The 18,557-nt window shown below is 35.2% G+C and overlaps 1 protein-coding gene across 5 annotated transcripts; it reads left to right on the top strand.

Moving 5' to 3' along the window:
* Positions 1-5,374: 5,374 nt before the first annotated feature.
* LOC112758345 (uncharacterized) lies at positions 5,375-9,092 on the top strand. 5 transcript variants are annotated; one of them, XM_025806992.3, is made up of 5 exons: positions 5,375-5,644; positions 6,289-6,631; positions 7,598-7,702; positions 7,787-7,834; positions 8,572-9,092. In XM_025806992.3, exons 2-5 carry the CDS (start codon positions 6,347-6,349, stop codon positions 8,809-8,811), a joined length of 678 nt encoding a protein of 225 aa, XP_025662777.1. In that variant the 5' UTR covers positions 5,375-5,644; positions 6,289-6,346; the 3' UTR covers positions 8,812-9,092. The 5 variants fall into 5 exon arrangements, with proteins under 5 accessions (XP_025662777.1, XP_025662779.1, XP_025662780.1 ...); XM_025806994.3 differs by having other exon boundaries at positions 5,381-5,644; positions 7,773-7,834; XM_025806995.3 differs by having other exon boundaries at positions 5,463-5,644; positions 6,399-6,631.
* Positions 9,093-18,557: the final 9,465 nt, after the last annotated feature.

The following is an 18,557-nucleotide window of genomic DNA, read 5'->3' as shown; positions in this document are numbered from 1 at the left end:
CGTTGTCATGGTAGCCCCAAAGTGAAAGGTTCTCGTCCTTTTAGGTTCCAAGCTGCATGGACAACACATCCTTCTTATAAACATGTTATTAGTAAGGCTTGGAATCAAGAGTTTGGAGGCGTTACTGAAAGGCTTAAGATGGTTCAACAGGCTTCTTTGGACTTCAACTCAAAGATTTTTGGAAATATTTTTGTGCGAAAAAATAAGCTGGAATATCAGATTGATCAGATTCAACGGCGTTTGGAGGTTACCGATGTGTTATCTCTGAGAATTAAAGAAGCTGAATTGAGGGAAGATTACAATAGACTTTTATTGCAAGAGGAACTTTTTTGGTACCAGAAATCTAGAGAGCAGTGGCTCAAGTATGGGGATAGAAATACTAAATTCTTTTATCTTCAGACTTTGGTGCGTAGAAACCATAATAGAGTACATGGATTATATGTTAGAGATGGGTCTTGGTCTACTGATCCAGATATTCTCCAGGAAGAAGCCCTCTTTTTTTACAAGAATCTCTTTAGTACAACGGAAGAGGTTGAGGTTGATTGTTTAGGGGATGTTCCGATGCCCACTCTAAGCACTGAGGCTTGTGCTAGGTTAATTGACCCTGTCTCTTTTGCAGAAGTCAAGTCAGCAGTATTCAGTATGAGCCCTTTTAAAGCTCCTGGTCCAAATGGCTTTCAAGCTTATTTTTTTAAAGAATATTGGGAGATAGTGGGCACTGAGATTTGGAATATTGTTCGGAGTGCTTTTTTGGGAGAGTTCTTAAATCCTAGCATCATGAAAACTCTGATTGTGCTTATTCCTAAAATTGATAACCCTACCTTTATGAAGGATTTCAGGCCTATTAGCTTGTGTAATGTTGTTTATAAAATTATCACCAAAGTATTGACTAACCGACTTCAGCCTTTTCTTCCAGATATTGTTAGTCCTTTACAAGGAGGTTTTATTCCGGGTCGTGGTGCTCCTGATAATATTATTGTGGCCCAAGAAATTCTGAATTTCATGAAGCACACAAAATCCAAGAAAGGTACTCTTGCTTTTAAAATTGATCTTGAAAAAGCTTATGATAGGGTGGATTGGAGGTTTTTGGAGAGTACTCTCATTGCTTTTGGTTTTCCTATCATCACTGTTAATTTGATTATGATTTGTGTCCGTGCATCATCTCTTTCTATTATGTGGAATGGGAATAGATTGGATAGTTTTGCTCCTAGAAGGGGGCTTAGACAGGGCGATCCAATGTCTCCTTACTTATTTGTGCTTTGTATAGAAAGACTTGCTTGCTATATATCTCATAAGGTGGTCGAGGGTGTGTGGAAATCAGTTTCTGTCACTAGGGGTGGCCCAAAATTTTTTCATTTGATGTTTGCAGATGATCTCTTACTCTTCTGTCAGGCTACAAAGAGTCAGGTCCAACTGGTCATGCATTCTCTTAACATTTTTTGCAAGGCATCTGGCATGAAAGTGAATCTTAAAAAGTCTAAAGCTTTTTGTTCTAAAAATGTGACTGCTCGTAGAAGAGATATTTTTACTAGTGTTTCTTCAATATGTTTTGCTTTGAAGTTAGGAAGATATCTTGGAGTTAACCTTAATCATTTCCGTACTAGTAGGCTTCTTTTCATTCGGTGATTGAAAAGGTGAGGGGAAGATTAGCTAATTGGAAAGGAAGGCTTCTAAATAAAGCAGGGAGACTTTGCCTGATCAATTCTGTTGCAGCTAGGGATGTCAACGGGGCAGGGTGGGGGCAGGGGATGCCTCCCTGCTCCCATCCCCGCCCTTAGATTTACTCCCCATCCCCGTCCCCATTTCCCGCCGTGGTGGAATATTGCTCCCCATCTCCATTCCCCACAGGGTCCCATTCCCACGGGGACCCCATTCCCCATCTACATAATAGTTCTAACTAATTATTAATTTCCATATGAATAGAGCTGCAAGTATCTATCTTATACAAAAGTCTAAATGACACGATGGTGACTTCTTTCGAAATGACGCAATGGGGGACGCAACGATGAGCCAAAGAACAAAGCAGTGGACGAGGTGGGAGATGCAGCAACAAAGAGGAAAATGGACACGACGGCAGAGTTATGAAAAGGAACGCCGCAAATAGAAATACGATGCGGTGAGAAGGGTGGTGAGGGGGTAGCTGCAGAGAGGTTGGATGGAGTGTGGACAGCATTAGGGATCTTTGAATTGAAGAAGGGTTATGCAAATAAAGATTAGGAGTTTTGGATTTATATTGTGTGTGTGTGTGTGTGTGTGTGTGTGTGTGAAAAATGACTAAAAAACATATATGAGAAATAAACTATTAAGAATAATTCAGGAAATTCATAAATTTCGGGGAATAGCGGGGACGGGGTGGGGATCCCCGCGTCTGCTTCGGGGGAATTTCGTCCCCCATCCCCATCCCCGCGGGGAAAATTCCCCACAATCGGATCCCCATTTGGGGCAGTCTCCGCAGGGATTCCCGCGTCTCGGGGAGTTTTGCCATCCCTAGTTGCAGCATCCATTCCTGTCTATCATATGCAGGTATCTTTTTTTCCAAATTGGGTTTGTGATAAATTATCTTCTATGATGAGACAATTCCTTTGGAAGGGTCAAGTTGATGGTAGAGGTCTTTATCTTGTTAATTAGAGGACCGTGATCACTCCAAAAAAATTTGGTGGCCTGGGTGTTAGAGATCATGCGTGTGTTAATATATCTTTACTTGGTAAATTGGTGTGGCAACTTTTTCATTGTCAAGACAAGCCTTGGGTTGCTCTATTGAGGGCGAAGTATCTGAGGAATGAGGGAGTTTTAGATGGCCCTGTCCCTTGCAAAGCTTCTCATATTTGGAAGAGTATCTCAAAGGCTTTTGGTGCTCTTAAGGATGCATTCTCTTGGTGCGTTGGGTCACTTGATCAATCTTTTTGGTTTGACAATTAGAGTATTGAGGGCCCAATTGCTCAAGATGTCCCTTTTGTACATATATCTGACTTTGATTTAACTATTAGAGACGTTTGAAAAGATGGTCAATGGAATCTCTATGATATTTTCTCTATCATTCCAGAAGATGTCAAACATCGTTTGAATGCTTATAATCCGGATTTGAATGCTGGAGAGAGTTCGGATTGGTCGTGGGGTGTGACATCTTCTAGACTCTACTTAGCTAGGAGTGGGTATAGTTGGCTAGCAAAAAGAAAGTTTGATTGGAATGAGCATGATAATTGGTTGTGGGTATGGCGACTACATATTCCTGAGAAGTACAAGTTCTTGATTTGGCTCAGTCTTCATAATGCTATTCCTACGGCAGAGTTTCGTTTGGGTCGTGATTTAGCTTTATCTAGCACCTGTCATCGGTGTCAGAATGGTTCTGAATCCATTTTTCATTGTCTTTGGGAGTGCCCTAGTGCCAAGGAGGTCTGGAACCTTTTAGGCCTGTATTCAGATAACTCGAATTTACATGATTGGCTCTACAGAGGTGCAAGGAGTGGACATGTTTTTCTTTTTTTTTCGACCATCTGGTGGATTTGGAGAAGTAGGAATCATGACTTATTTAATATAGATGATTCATGGAGTGCTAGTAAAGTGGTGAGTTTGATTCGTAGTTCAGTAAGAGAGTTTCACACTATTTTTGCTATGCATCAATCTCTGTCTCCTCCTTCACTTTGTTTGCATTGGGTTCCACCTCCAGTTCATTCTGTTAAAGTGAATTGTGATGCTAGTTGGTTTGCTCCTTCTATCTATGCTGGTTTTGGTTGTATTATTCGCAATCCTGATGGATGTTGGTTGAAAGGTTGCACTGGAAAAGTCGAAGTGTGAAGTGTTCTTTTTGCTGAATTGTATGCAATTTGGAGAGGTTTACTTCTTGCTTGGAAGAGTAGATTTCGTGAGGTTATTTGTGAAATAGACTGTTTAGAAGCTCTTTTCTTGGTAAACTAAAGAATGCTTGGTAAGGATATTCCGGAATGGGATTTGGCAAAGCATATATAGGAGGTTATGAATTGGAATTGGAGAGTCTCTATTCTTTTAATTCAGAGGACTGCAAATAGTGTTGCAGATTGTATGGCTAAAGCAGTTGCTTCTGTCACGTACATTCACTCGAATTGGAGCCAACCATGGAATGAGCTTCAACATCTAATAGATTTAGATATGACCCTAACCAATTAATTTGGTTTTTCTCTTTTTTTTTCTTTCTTTTTTATTTAGTCACAAAAAAAAAAAAAAAACACAATACACCCATACTATTCAAAATAACCATTCGGATACCAGGGATAATAAACATCTGCTATCCTACTAAATCGAACATTTCTAAATTCCATTGTACATATTGTATAGATACTCCATTAGCTCCCTATACTTCTTCAAACCACAAATTAAAATGATTACATATAAAACGTGGAAAAGAGAGAGCGGTGAAGAAAGGATTAATGAATTATTATAAGGAAAAGTCTAGGGGCCAGTAACTTTTGTGTTTTGTGGCCAATAGGGGTGTGCATGGCCCGGCCCGGCCCGAAAACCCGGCCCGGTCCCGAGCACTTTAGGGGCTAATTTGGTGTGATTTCATCGGGTCTAGGGTCGGGTATGGGTCTCAAAAATGGACCCGGTCATTATTTCGGGTCGGGTCCGGGACATGGCTCGGGTCACCCGAAGTCGCCCCGGTGGCCCGGTCATCATACACAATTAATATTTTGTGTTATTAGTGATGGATAATGGCTATTCTTATGTGGAATTTAAGTATTGTAAATCTTAATATTTTGTGTTATTAGTTATCATAAGACTATAAGTTAATGTTTTCTGTTTAAAATGTATAAGATTTTAGACTAATGCATAATATTGTGTTATTTGTATTGATTTAAATATTTGGAGTTATTATATAATATTAGTATTAATTATGGTTATGCTTTAATTTTAGAAAAGAGTTGGTTCTTGTTATATTTTTCTAAGTGAATTTTACCATGTCAAATAATAGTTAGAGCCTTAGAAATTTGGATATTTTCACATACTAACTTATAAGAAAGTATAAAGGTAATGTAATGTTAACGGCCCGGTTTTTACTCGGTATAATCGTGGCCCGAAAATGTATAGGTTTCATCGGGTTTAAGGCCGGGTTCGGGTCTAATAAATAGACCCGGTATATATTTCGGGTTGGGTCTGGGTCACGTCAAACCCGATTTCACCCGACCTATGCACACCCCTAGTGGCCAACACTTAATCATAAAAAAAAATGAGTGATCTCTCACCATTGAATGTAATCTTCCACCATTAAAAATACTATTGATAGCCAATTGATAGTTACAAAACATAAAAGTGATTGCCCCTAACACTCCTCTTATTATAATAAGGTCACCCACGCCAACATGCTCGCCTTTAAAAATGCGATAATTTCAATTATTTTAAAGAAAACGAACAACATTTGAGAACGATTCATGATAATATGATTATGATATGCAACCTCATCTGACAAAATAATATTAAATAGTAAATATTGGTATTTAATTTATTTACATTATTATTACATTGTCTATAATGTAGCTCATACAGTCAGTATTTCTTGTTCTTTATATTTTTCTTGTAAATCTAATCGGAATCTTCAACTTTGAGTAGAGATAAGCATAACCATAAGACTGGTCGGTGAGACCCTCCCTATTCAAGATTATTCTAATTCACGGTGAGTGAGAAATTGGAATGGAATACTCGCTCTCTCCGTCTGTCTCTCTCTCGATCATATGCTAATTCTTTTTTTCTCCAATTGTGAGATCACATGCTTAATTTGAATCGTTTGTTTAATTGTTTTCTGGGTCTCTGATAATTTTAATCTTCCTGGGTTTAAGGTTAGGTGGTTTGGGGGTTAGATATTGCCATAATTGAGCTATAATCTACTCGGTGTGCTGTGTCCCCGCTTGAAACTGCTTTGGAATCTTAGATTTGTGAGATTATGACAACACCGAATTGTTTTGTTTCTTCTTATGCCAATTTTGTTTCAGTTCTTTTATTAGATGATTGAACTGTCCCACTTCCATGCCCCAATCTTCATGTAAAGAACTGAACTTCCCCCAAACTAGGCTTAACTTCTAGTATTCTATGGAATTCAAAGAAAAACAAACAATTGAAATGCCTGAATTATACCTTGAACCAAAGTTGGATAGCTTTTTTCTTTCAATTCTTATCATTCTAGCAAAGGGGATATTCATTGAAGAATGTGGTGTGATACTATGTGTTTCTTTAAATAAGATTAGTTTCACTAGGTAAGAAATACTAGTTATTTTACTTTTGTTACTCCCTTCACTCAAAATTTGTCATCATCTAATGCAGGTATTTGTAAGATAAGGATTTAAATATTACAAACTTAGCTTTACTTACTTATTGGTAAATGGGGTCCGAAGGTCCTCCATCAGCAAAGATAACAACAATTCATGTGACAGGATTTAAAAAGTTCCATGGAGTTTCAGATAATCCAACAGAAACAATTGTCAATAATTTGACAGAATATATGAACAAGAAGACTTTGCCAAAATGTTTAACTATTGGGAGCTGCACCATTCTTGAGACCGCAGGTGAAGGAGCACTTGTTCCACTCTACCAGACTTTACAATCTGCCCTTATTGTTCCACAAGACTCTCAATCTGAATCTTCAAATTCCAACCGAATTATTTGGGTGAGTTACAATCTTATATAAGAAGAGCTAAAATAAACTAAAATAAGATAAAAAATAAAACAAAGAAAACAAAGAGCACTAGAATACTTAACAATGTACCCCACCTGTACCTCATACTCTTGTACCACATACTCTATTATACTAATATTATATGGATTTGTATGCATAATTATATTGTTATTGCTTAATTGTCCTCTGAATAAATAAGAGACATAAATATTATTGTATAAAGAAAATAAATATGATCAAAGAAGAAAAGCACAAAATAATCTATGATACACTGAGCAATACAAAATTGTATCATGGTTTATTTTTGTATGTGTTAATTAAAGATTTAAATTTTGTTGTTGTTGTATAGGAATCTATTCTTCTTCCAACTATCTCAAATAATTATAATTATTTTTAGAATGTGATGCTTTAATAATTGATTTATACATATTTATTGTAGAGATAAGAGAAATAGCTAAGTTTGTTTTTTCCTGCATAATTGCTTGTTGAGTTTTTAGTTCTAGAAATAATTAATTAGAGTAGTAATATATAAAGAGTACTAGAAATGATTACTGGAAAAAGTAGATTTGTATTCATTTTGTTGCTAATAAACCTTCCATAGTTCTATTTTCCTTCTCTGTTTGCTATGTTTTTTTTTACTTCCTCTATGTTTCATACTGCCGAACTAAATATTTCATAATCTCTTCATTTAATATGAAGACCAAAAGAAATTAACTCTAAGTTACTCTAAAAAAATTTTCAAAGATAGAATCTAGCTTATATAAGTTATATTGTACTTTCTTTCTAATACTACTACAACTTAGTTCAAAAGATGAACTGAAAAAGTCAACTAAAAAATGGATAACGACTACCCAATTGGTTTTACTAAGCTATCTCAAATATTAGTTATTTCATTATATTTGCATTTCGCTTGTTGTGCATTTACATTTTGGCTGGTTCTGATATATGTTTATTCAGCTTCATTTTGGGGTTAATAGTGGTGCAACAAGGTTTGCTATAGAGAAGCAAGCTTTCAATGAAGCTAATTTCCGTTGCCCTGATGAAATGGGATGGAAGCCCCAGGTCAGATTGGATAAGTAGATTCATTTGAATCTTTTTTTATCAACCAACTTAATGATTGATCTTTATATAGTTTATATGCTGCAGAGAGTCCCAATTGTTCCTTCAGATGGTGAAATTTCACAAACCCGTCAGGTAAAACAGACCATTGAAGTTTTACGTACACATTTACACTCATAATTCTTTCTTAAAATAATTAATGTGTTAACATTTAGCCTGATGTTGAATATTATTGACTGTTTTCATCATGTAGAACACTTAGTGGTCAGTTTATTGATGAACGTTAAAATTAAGAATGTATAGAAGAATTTTCATTTATTTCTTTTCAAGATAAACTTAAATCCCGTCAACTTTATGAAAATTACACTTGTTTTTATGTGTAATTAATTTTATTACAAATGTGTCTAAACATAAAATATTAGATTTCTACCAACTTTTTTTTATGGAAGTCTGCACAAGCAAAAAACATTATTTTCTATTGCATAAGCAATTTGAATTAGGGCCAGTTTGAAAACTTTAGAAGTAACTTTTTTTAACTTTTGACTTATGAAAAGTGGTAGTATTAATGTCTGGTGCAATTTTCAAAACCAAATTGTAACTTTCGAAAGAAGTTATTTAGGAGCTTATAGAGAAGTTAAAAAAAATGACTTCTCTCATAATACTTCTACTTTTCATTACATTTCTATAAAATAAGCACTTTTAGAGTTAAAAATCCAAACACAAAATAACTTATTTATAAGTTACTTTTAACAAAATCATTTATTGTTTAAGTTATTTTATAAAAGGAGTTTAATTAAGTTGGTTACCCAAACTGGGCCTTAATCCCAAAGTTATCAAATAACTTCATTGATTGTGGTCCTAACTCTGTACAGACTTCGCTTCCTGTTGTGGAGATCACCGAGGCATTGGCACAGAAGGAATATGATGTTATGGTATCGGATGATGCAGGCAGGTTTGTATGCAATTACGTTTACTACCATTCCCTTCGTTTTGCAGAGCAGAAGGGGATTAAATCTCTTTTTGTTCATGTGCCACTCTTCTCAACAATAAATGAAGAAATTCAAATGCAATTTGCTTCTTCCTTGTTAGAGGTACTTGCTTCTATATGTTAATATCACCAACATAGACCCTCATATTTGGGAGCTTGATATAAAATTGTTGTGGTGTTGGAATGCTTGTGAAAATGAATGAATGTAATCTTAAAAACGAATAATCTCTGATGACAGGAAATATATTTAAATGGAAATGTGTTAGATTGAAAAATGGCATGTGTTAGTAGAGGCATTTGCTTTTCACCTGTAAATGTTTGTGATTGATGATTTATTACGGGAATGACAGTTTGACTTTGACATCTTCAAGTGAATAAAATTCATTTTCTTTTCATACTCAACAAGTAGTTTAGTTGGATGGTACTCAATATGTTACTCATATCATTATTATTTGACTTGATAAATCAATTTATATTTGGATATTTATCCTTTATATAATCATCTGTTACATAGAGTTCTCACACTTATAAGAAGTTTCATATAAGGGTGTTAATACTCTTTAGTAATAGCTATCAAAAGATTACGGGTGATTTTATCTGAGAGATTTGCTGATAAATAGATCACATGTTTAAAAATCAGCTACTACATCAAGCATTCTGCAGGCTTAAACAAAATTCTAATAAGAGCATCCTATCCAACTTTAAAGTTGGTCATTTGGTAATAAAAAGTAAAAAGTACATAACCTTTGTCTAAACAAAAAGCTTTAATGGTGATAAACCAAATTTACTATTTACTATTTTAGAATCAGCAGACACACCGAGATTTAGGTTTCATAGTGACAAGCAAGAGCCATAATAAATTAAAATTTGTTTCTCGAAATAAAACAATATAAATGCTAAAACACTTGCTCATAGCTTATTCAAACCTACTTTACAAGCACTCTATCTTATTTTTACTCTGCGAGTCGTCTTAGCTTTGAAAACATCTATAGATAATTTCGCATGCACCTAATCTTATTGTTTTACTCAAATTTTTGTTCCATTGTTAACAACAAATAAATCAACAATTTTCGAGTTTTGTTTCACAATCTTAATTTAAGGAGCGAAAACGACTCCTTTTGTGGGTGTCTCAAGGTCTCAATTGTAGTTTCGAAAGTAAAATTAAAAGATGAAAAGAAAACATGCAAGGTGCCGGAGACAAAGTAAAATGCAGAAATTAAAGCAAATAGGAAATTTAAAGGAAGATGAAGAAAGAAACATGAACGTAAAAAAGAAAAAGACGTAAAAGTAGAGGAATTTTATTAATAAAAACTGGAAAAAAGTAAAGTACAAGTGTTTGAGTTCAGAAGAATTACTTAAGATTCCCAATTTTACTCTGTGATGCCAAGGGGCAGAGAGCTTTTTTTGGGTTTCTAAGTGTTTTACTCAAATTTTTGTTCCATTGTTAACAACAAATAAATCAACAATTTTCGAGTTTTGTTTCACAATCTTAATTTAAGGAGCGGAAACGACTTCTTTTGTGGATGTCTCAAAGTCTCAATTGTAGTTTCGAAAGTAAAATTAAAGATGAAAAGAAAACATGCAAGGTGCCGGAGGCAAAGTAAAATGCAGAAATTAAAGCAAATAGAAAATTAAAAGGAAGATGAAGGAAGAAACATGAACGTAAAAGAGAAAAAGACGTAAAAGTAGAGGAATTTTATTAATAAAAACTGGAAAAAAGTAAAGTACAAGTGTTTGAGTTCAGAGGAATTACTTAAGATTCCCAATCTTACTCTGTGATGCCAAGGGGCTGAGAGCGTTTTTTGGGTTTCTAAGTGTTTTACTCAAATTTTTGTTCCATTGTTAACAACAAATAAATCAACAATTTTCGAGTTTTGTTTCACAATCTTAATTTAAAGAGCGGAAACGACTCCTTTTGTGGATGTCTCAAAGTCTCAATTGTAGTTTCAAAAGTAAAATTAAAGATGAAAAGAAAACATGCAAGGTGCCGGAGGCAAAGTAAAATGCAGAAATTAAAGCAAACAGGAAATTAAAAGGAAGATGAAGGAAGAAACATGAATGTAAAAGAGAAAAAGACATAAAAGTAGAGGAATTTTATTAATAAAAACTGGAAAAAAGTGAAGTACAAGTGTTTGAGTTCAGAGGAATTACTTAAGATTCCCAATTTTACTCTGTGATGCCAAGGGGCTGAGAGCGTTTTTTGGGTTTCTAAGTGTTTTCCAAGAAGAACTGAATTGATTACAATGTGTTCCTAAAACTCTATTTATAGACTAGCCTAATCTCAATGGGCAGTTACTCTTTGTACACCACTTGCAGGAAATTTGAATTTCTTGTAGCTGTTCCCGCACTTCTTACTTGCTGTTAATTTCAAAATTTAAATAAATAACCAACTATCACATGATCTGACTTAATTTAAAATAGATATAAATATTATATATATAGAAACATTACCAAATAACTAATTCTTTCTTTTTATTATTTTCTTATAAAATTTATATTTTGTCTAACAAGATGCCCCAAGATTTCTCATTTGAAGATATGCAATGATTGAAAGTGAGAAAACTTAGTTGTTTATTGACATTTTTTTTATTTTTGATATTGAGAGTCAATTGACATTTTAGACACATTCGCTTGACAGATTAAATGCCTACTAGTAATAGACTTAACAGAATTTCTAAGTCTATAAAATTTTTTACATTAATAGTTGAACTGTCAATGGGGTCTATTTTTTTGTATGAAATTTTTAAGTGTGTCAAATGATATCTGTTCTAATTTCGGCACATTAAATGTGTATCAATTGACCTTTGTTTTGACCTTTAATATTTCAATTAAGAGTTTTTTCTGACACACACTTTCATTGTTTTAATTGACACAATTTTCCTAACTTCAGAAGTAACGAAATCTTAACTTCGTGAAATCGTTTCTTTCATATGTTAAACTCCAGGTGTCAATTAAATTTGATAAAATTTCTAATCCTATAAAATTTCCACACTAATATTCTAATAGTTTTGACTCCAAGCGCTAAGAGACTCAACATAATTTCTAAGTCAATTAGATTTTTGTATTTATGAAGTACATACCCAAATGTCAATGAGAAATTATTTTTGTCTAAGATCTTAAACTTGATGCATTTTTTTTAAATAAAATCATTCATATCTATTTTACACATCTCAATACTTTCAGGATTAAATGCCTTGGTGTCAACTGTCAGTGGCTTGACTCCAAGATTATACATCTTGAACTCCACATGCATCTCATCATAGTAACATGTACTATTATTAGCAGGAACTTCTTCCACTCCTCCATCTTCGTTCCAGAAAATCAACTTTTGATGTAGAGTGGATGTAATAGCACCCATTCCATGAATCCAATCACGTCCCAAAAGCAAGTTAAAACCAGCCTTTGAAGGAACCACAACAAATAGAGTTGGCCTATTGACAGAACCAACCTTAATTGACAGCAGAACCACACCTCTAACAGAAAAAGTCCTTCCATTAAAATCTGTTACCCCAATGCTACTTTTAATCAGATCTTTTTCAGTCTTTCCAAGCCTTCCCATCATTCTTTCAGGCATGAGATTAACAGCAGCTCCCCCGTCAAGCAAAATCTTATTGACTATCCTTCCATCAACACGAGCCTTGATATGCAGTGAACGCAAGTGTTCCTTATCATTTTCAGTAGGCCTCTCAAATAATCCTCCACCACACATATTGTCATCTAGCAATAAGCACTTGCTTCCAGGGAAGACATCATAACAATCATCTTCTAATGACTCTACTTCCTGGACTTGACTATACTCCTCAGGCAGTATTGACACCACAGCTATAGGTTGCTTAACACCAAATATTGCTTCTAAGCTATCATCAAAACCAATGTCAAAATTATCAGTAATTAAATCTTCATCCTTTTCTCCCTTGTTTTCAACCATTACCCTCTTCCCAGCAAGATTGTTCTTGACATTTTATTGCACTTAGGGTGATTAGAAGAATTGCCTGTTTCTACAGACTTGGCCATGGTTGGCAAAGGAGGAAAATCTACTCCGTATCCCTTGTATGGATCCAAAGGAACATACTCAGGTATATTCTCTTTCTGCTCAAAAGTTGTAAAAGGAGAATATTTTGGAATATTTTGACAGTTTGACCAAGGAGAATAATTAGGAACCTGCTGCATGTTAGGATTATAACAAGAATAAATTGGCTTTGAGGGAACAGGCACATTTTTGGGAATATATATACTACCTCCGTCTTGTGCATGATTCATGTTCCATAACTGAGACTCATAGTACCTGGGCTTAAAAGGTCTAGGCTTCACCCATTTGTTTTTTTCCTCTTGCAAAAGCAGTAGGTTGATTCTGCACATTTTTCACATTCTGGACCCATTTATTGTTTGAAATTTTGGTGGGAGGAACTCTTGTCTTTTGAGAAAATCCATCAGGTCTTCCATCAATCATGACCACAGTCTTCATCTTCTGGTTGACGGGTTGTACTCCAGTGTTGTTGACGCACTTGTTCAAAGGAGTTTGACCGCCCAACTTTTGTTTTCCCTCGGCTATCTTCCGCTTTAGCTCGTTAGTTTCATTTTCTTTTTCAGCAATCTTCTTTCTCAACTCAGCCTTTTCTTTCTCTTCAACTTTGTACTTTTCAAACTCTTTTGCAGCTTCCTTGTCAAAAATAGCGTTGCACCTTGGGCACATGGCGATGGTGCTGTCAGATTCTTTAATTCTCAACAAAAAATCTAACAGATCCTCACCAGGACGAGGATAAATTAGCTTCTTGTCTTGCTCAAAGATCCTCAGGTATTTATTTTCATCTTTAGCACTAACCATTGTGGCATCAACTTCTACCATGTTGACTGACAAGTTGAATGGTTCAACATAATTTGAGTCAGCAGCAAATAGTTCAGTGTTCACCTTCATAGTAGTTTTATCCTCAAACTTCAATCTTCCCTCCTCAATTGCTTTTTGTATCAAGTCCCTGAAACGGACGCAATTATTAGTGGTATGTGAAAATACCTGATGAAACTTACAAAATTTCTTATTCTTTATTTCATCAGCTGTAGGCATCTTTTTTTCTTCAGGTAAAATAAGCTGCTTATCTTTTAATAAAACCTCAAATATTTGATCTGCCTTAAAAATATCAAAAGAATAAGTCTTATTTTCAACTTTAGAATAAGAAGAAACTTTTTCTTTTCCTTTAACAGGCTTCAAAGATTTGCATACATAAGGAGGACCCCCACGTAATTCGGCAATATAAATCTCTTTCTCATCTGAATCACTACTATCAGAAAAACAATCAACATATGCAACCTTTTTTGAACCCTTTTTAAAATTTTCTTTTTCTTTCTTAATTTGTTCTATCTGTCTTACTCTTTCAACTAACTGGAAAAGATCTAAAGTATGTTGATTGACAAGTTTCTTCCTAACTCCAAATTCTAACCCATTAGTAGCCATTTTGACAACTTCAGCTTCTGGAATCGGAGTAAAACATTTATTCCTCATGTTTCTAAACCGTGCCAAATAGGTGTCAATGGATTCTCCCTCTGCACGTTTGACAGAGAATAAATATGTAAGACTAACTTTTAATTCACCTCGAAAAAATTGATCATAAAAATTTCTTTCTAGCTGTGCCCAAGAATGAATAGAATTTGGTCTCAAGTTGGAGAACCATGTAAATGCATTTTTTGTTAAAGAAGAAGGAAAATATCTCATCTTGAGATATTCATTAGAAGCTGCTTCCCCAATTTCAACAGTATATCAAGCAATATGCTCTACTGTAGACTCATTTTCTTCTCCAGAAAATTTTGTAAGAGATTTTGGAATTTTCTAACCTCTTGGAAGCTCTGCTTGTTGGACACATTCAGGAAAAGCAGACAAAAAATATGGTCTATTTAAACAACCCACATTAAATCCCAAACGGTTTAAAACTTGTTCGACATTTCTTGCTAAATTATAATGCCCCCTAAGTTATTTTGCCTAAGTCTTTCTAACATATCGTCAGCATTTTGACCATGTCTAGGCATATGAACATCATAATTAGGAATTGCTCCACCGTTCTGATTGACATTATCAAATCTTAAACCTTGGTTGTCATTTTCTTCTAAATTTACCACAGTAGCAATCCTATTAACTTGCCTATTTAATTGTTCAATTCTAGTGTTTGTGTTTTCTAAAAGAGGATTTAAAACTGTCACCATTTGATGAGTTAACATGTTTACTAGATCATGGTGACTTTCATCCATTTGTTGCCTAATATTTGCTAAAGATCTCACAGTTTGACTAGGTTGATTAAAAGGCATTGCTCTTGACATGTCAGAAAATACAGGTCTAGAATTTTTTACCCTAGTGACAGTGGATGTAGTAGAATTAGATGCACTGTTATTTCCTGTATTAATAGAATGTGAAAAATTTTGTTGTGATACGTGTGAACCTGACGCCCCAGAAACAGGTACATTTGACATGCCATATGGATTTTGATAAATAGGATTTTGAAAAGTTGAGTAGAGAGGCACAGGCAATCCTTGTGTCACCATGGAGGGGACATACCCCGGTGGCAAGCCATATGGCGGCCACCCCACGGTATTTATGTGAGTTGCATTTAACCCTGTATGGGCATGGCCAACGCCATCATGCCTCACTGACATCAAGGTAGGCTATGCGTTTGAAACCACAGGAGAATTTTCGGATTCATTTCCTCTAATCTCATCACTAGAAGTAGAAGAAGATGATGCAAAAGTATTCGACGTGTCAACTGACGCTGATTTCCTTGGCTCTGGACGCACGAACTTACCACTGCGCAACCACATGCAAATTCAAAACTCTTGATTTTTCTTTTGACAAACTACAATCTATTGACAATGTCCCACCGGGCGTGCCAATTTGTTTTACTCAAATTTTGTTCCATTGTTAACAACAAATAAATCAACAATTTTCGAGTTTTATTTCACAATCTTAATTTAAGGAGCGGAAACGACTCCTTTTGTGTGTCTCGAGATCTCAATTGTAGTTTCGAAAGTAAAATTAAAGATGAAAAGAAAACATGCAAGGTGCCGGAGGCAAAGTAAAATGCAGAAATTAAAGCAAACATGAAATTAAAAGGAAGATGAAGGAAGAAACATGAACGTAAAAGAGAAAAAGACGTAAAAGTAGAGGAATTTTATTAATAAAAACTGGAAAAAAAGTAAAGTACAAGTGTTTGAGTTCAGAGGAATTACTTAAGATTCCCAATTTTACTCTGTGATGCCGAGGGCTGAGAGCATTTTTTGGGTTTCTAAGTGTTTTCCAAGAAGAACTGAACTGATTACAACGTGTTCCTAAAGCTCTATTTATAGACTAGCCTAATCTCAATGGGCAGTTACTCTTGGTACACCACTTGCAGAAAATTTGAATTTCTTGTAACTGTTCTCGCACTTCTTACTTGCTGTTAATTTCAAAATTTAAATAAATAACCAACTATCACATGATCTAACTTAATTTAAAATAGATATAAATATTATATATAAGAACATTACCAAATAACTAATTATTTCTTTTTATAATTTTCTTATAAAATTTATATTTTGTCTAACACTTATACATTATTTAACCTTAAATGGAATTCACGGTTGTTTTTTATTTTAATATTAGAAATCAACAAGGCTAATATTTTTATTCGATAATAATTAGATTGAAAAAAATAAAAAATATAAAATTATCTTCTTTTTTTCAAATTCCACGATTTGATTCACCCACCATTATATACCATTAGCTAGCCGTCATCAAGCTGCCATTTGTCGCTATAAATTTTAAATTTTAAATCTTATTTTTTATTTTTATCTTTGTCCTTTTTTTATAAATATAAAATAGATATAAATTAAACATACTCTTACGTTTTAAATATTCTTTATATCGTGGGCCCGAAAAACACTAATCCAGTCAATACCTACCCGATCTTATAGGTCAGACACAATGACAAGCGTCTGACCCTACTTATCCAAATAAGTAACTGGACAGACCACTCTACGATATGTGGACTTTACGTTCAAGCACAAAGCAATCAGTTTCAGGTAACCCTCAAAACATTGGCGCCGTTGTCAAGGACCTGGAAGTTTGCCCCAATCATGGTGAACAATCATCCCAAAGATAGACATACAGCATCCAAGTCTGAACCGGAATACCATAATGACAACCGAGCACTCATGATACCTCCATGACAAGATAGAACAGGTGGCCCTAATGGGGAGGGAACGCTAGGAAACCCTCAACCCAAGAGAATTAATTCAGAAATACATCCACCAGAGAATAAAGAACTCCTGCATCCAACAGAAATCATGGGACACGTACACGGGCATCATGGCCAATTAGAGCAACTCGAGCAGGAGATAGAGCGACAAAGAGACTTGCGAAAGGAAATGTGACGACGAAGAGAACTAGAAGAAAAGCTTCTGAAATTAGCATCCGACCTTCGAAATCGGAGCAACCATGTAGATTGGGAGGAAAGCCCCTTTGGAGGAGAAGATCCATTCATAGAAGAGATCATGCAAGTTAGGGTTCTCAAAAACTTTATAAGCCCCGACATGGACATTTATAATGGAACAACCGACCTAAAACACAACCTAAGTAATTTCAAAAGTCGAACGTACTTGGTCGATGCGTTTGATGCGACTCGTTGCAAAATCTTTTCGACAACATTGACCAAAGTGGCAATGAAGTGGTTTGATAGTTTACCACCTAGGTCGCTGACTTGCTTTGATGATCTTGCAAGAAAATTTCTCACTTAATTCTCAATCCAGAAGAACAAAGTCAAGCGCGCTCCAAGTCTTTTAGGAGTCAAACAGGAGGTTGGGAAAACTCTCCGAGCTTATATGGAAAGATTTAACAACGCTTGCTTGGAGATTCAAAATCTTCCTACAGAAGCAGTAATAATGGAGCTAGTTAATGGCCTCAAAGAAGGGTCATTTTATCAATCCATATCAAAGTGACATCCAACCTCCATGTACAAAGTACAAGAGTGAGCAGAAAAGTATATCAACATGGAAGAGAATTCCAGATTAAGAGAACCAGCTCCCAGACAAAACCCTTCTTATCAGACTCGGGAAAGAGAAAAAAAGAGCAAAGAAAAAAGATGAGTACAGCTCGGACAAGCCTCAAAGGTACCACAACTACACCCTCTACGAGTTTCTCTTGTTGACATCTATAGAGAGATCTGCCATATCGAAAAACTTCCACCTCCTTGTCCTATCAAGAATAAGAAAGGTGGAATTCGGACAGAATACAGTGAGTATCACAAGCTATATAGACATTCTACCAATACTTGCCACAATTTGAAAAATGTGATAGAAAAACTGGCCAGAGAAGGTTGGTAAAAAAGATACCTTGCAGAAAGATTGGATGATCTAGGGAAAAGGAAGAGAGATAAGGAAGACAAGAGTCGACGAGATTGGCCACCACGAACCCCTAATAGGCACATCCATATGATAGCTGGAGGATTTGCAGGAGGTAGAGTAACTAAGTCTTCTCATAAAAGACATTTGAAAGAAATCTATCAAGTCGGAGAAGAATCCAAAGTTCCCGACTTGCCGATGATGCGTGAGTATCTTTCTTATCTTTTCCTAGTGAATTTGTATTTAAATTATTGAGTTTAATCAAGAATTAATTATCTTTTAGCCACTATGGATGCTACTTTGAGTCTTGTGCAATTCTATTTATTTTAGGTAGCATTTGGCTGGATTTGATGGAGTTTCCGCAGAAAAAGAGAAGAAGGCAAATGATGCTGTCAACCTTGAACTCTCTGCACTCAAACCTGAATAACTCGAGCTACAGAGATCCAATGGGCGTTATTCCAGTGGCGTTGGAAAGATAACTTCCAGAGCTTTCCAACTATATATAATAGTCCA

Source organism: Arachis hypogaea, chromosome 16 (assembly GCF_003086295.3).
Source record: "Arachis hypogaea cultivar Tifrunner chromosome 16, arahy.Tifrunner.gnm2.J5K5, whole genome shotgun sequence".
In the NCBI taxonomy this organism is placed as follows: Eukaryota; Viridiplantae; Streptophyta; class Magnoliopsida; order Fabales; family Fabaceae; genus Arachis; species Arachis hypogaea.
Note: the sequence above shows the minus strand (reverse complement) of the source record. Positions and strands in the feature narration are given on the sequence as shown.

Excerpts from the sequence above, each read along its gene's own strand:
- LOC112758345 (XM_025806992.3), top strand. The coding sequence starts at position 6,347 with ATGGGGTCCGAAGGTCCTCCATCAGCAAAGATAACAACAATTCATGTG. Across the intron at positions 6,632-7,597 it reads ATTCCAACCGAATTATTTGG|CTTCATTTTGGGGTTAATAG; the intron begins GTGAGTTACAAT and ends ATGTTTATTCAG. Across the intron at positions 7,835-8,571 it reads AAATTTCACAAACCCGTCAG|ACTTCGCTTCCTGTTGTGGA; the intron begins GTAAAACAGACC and ends AACTCTGTACAG.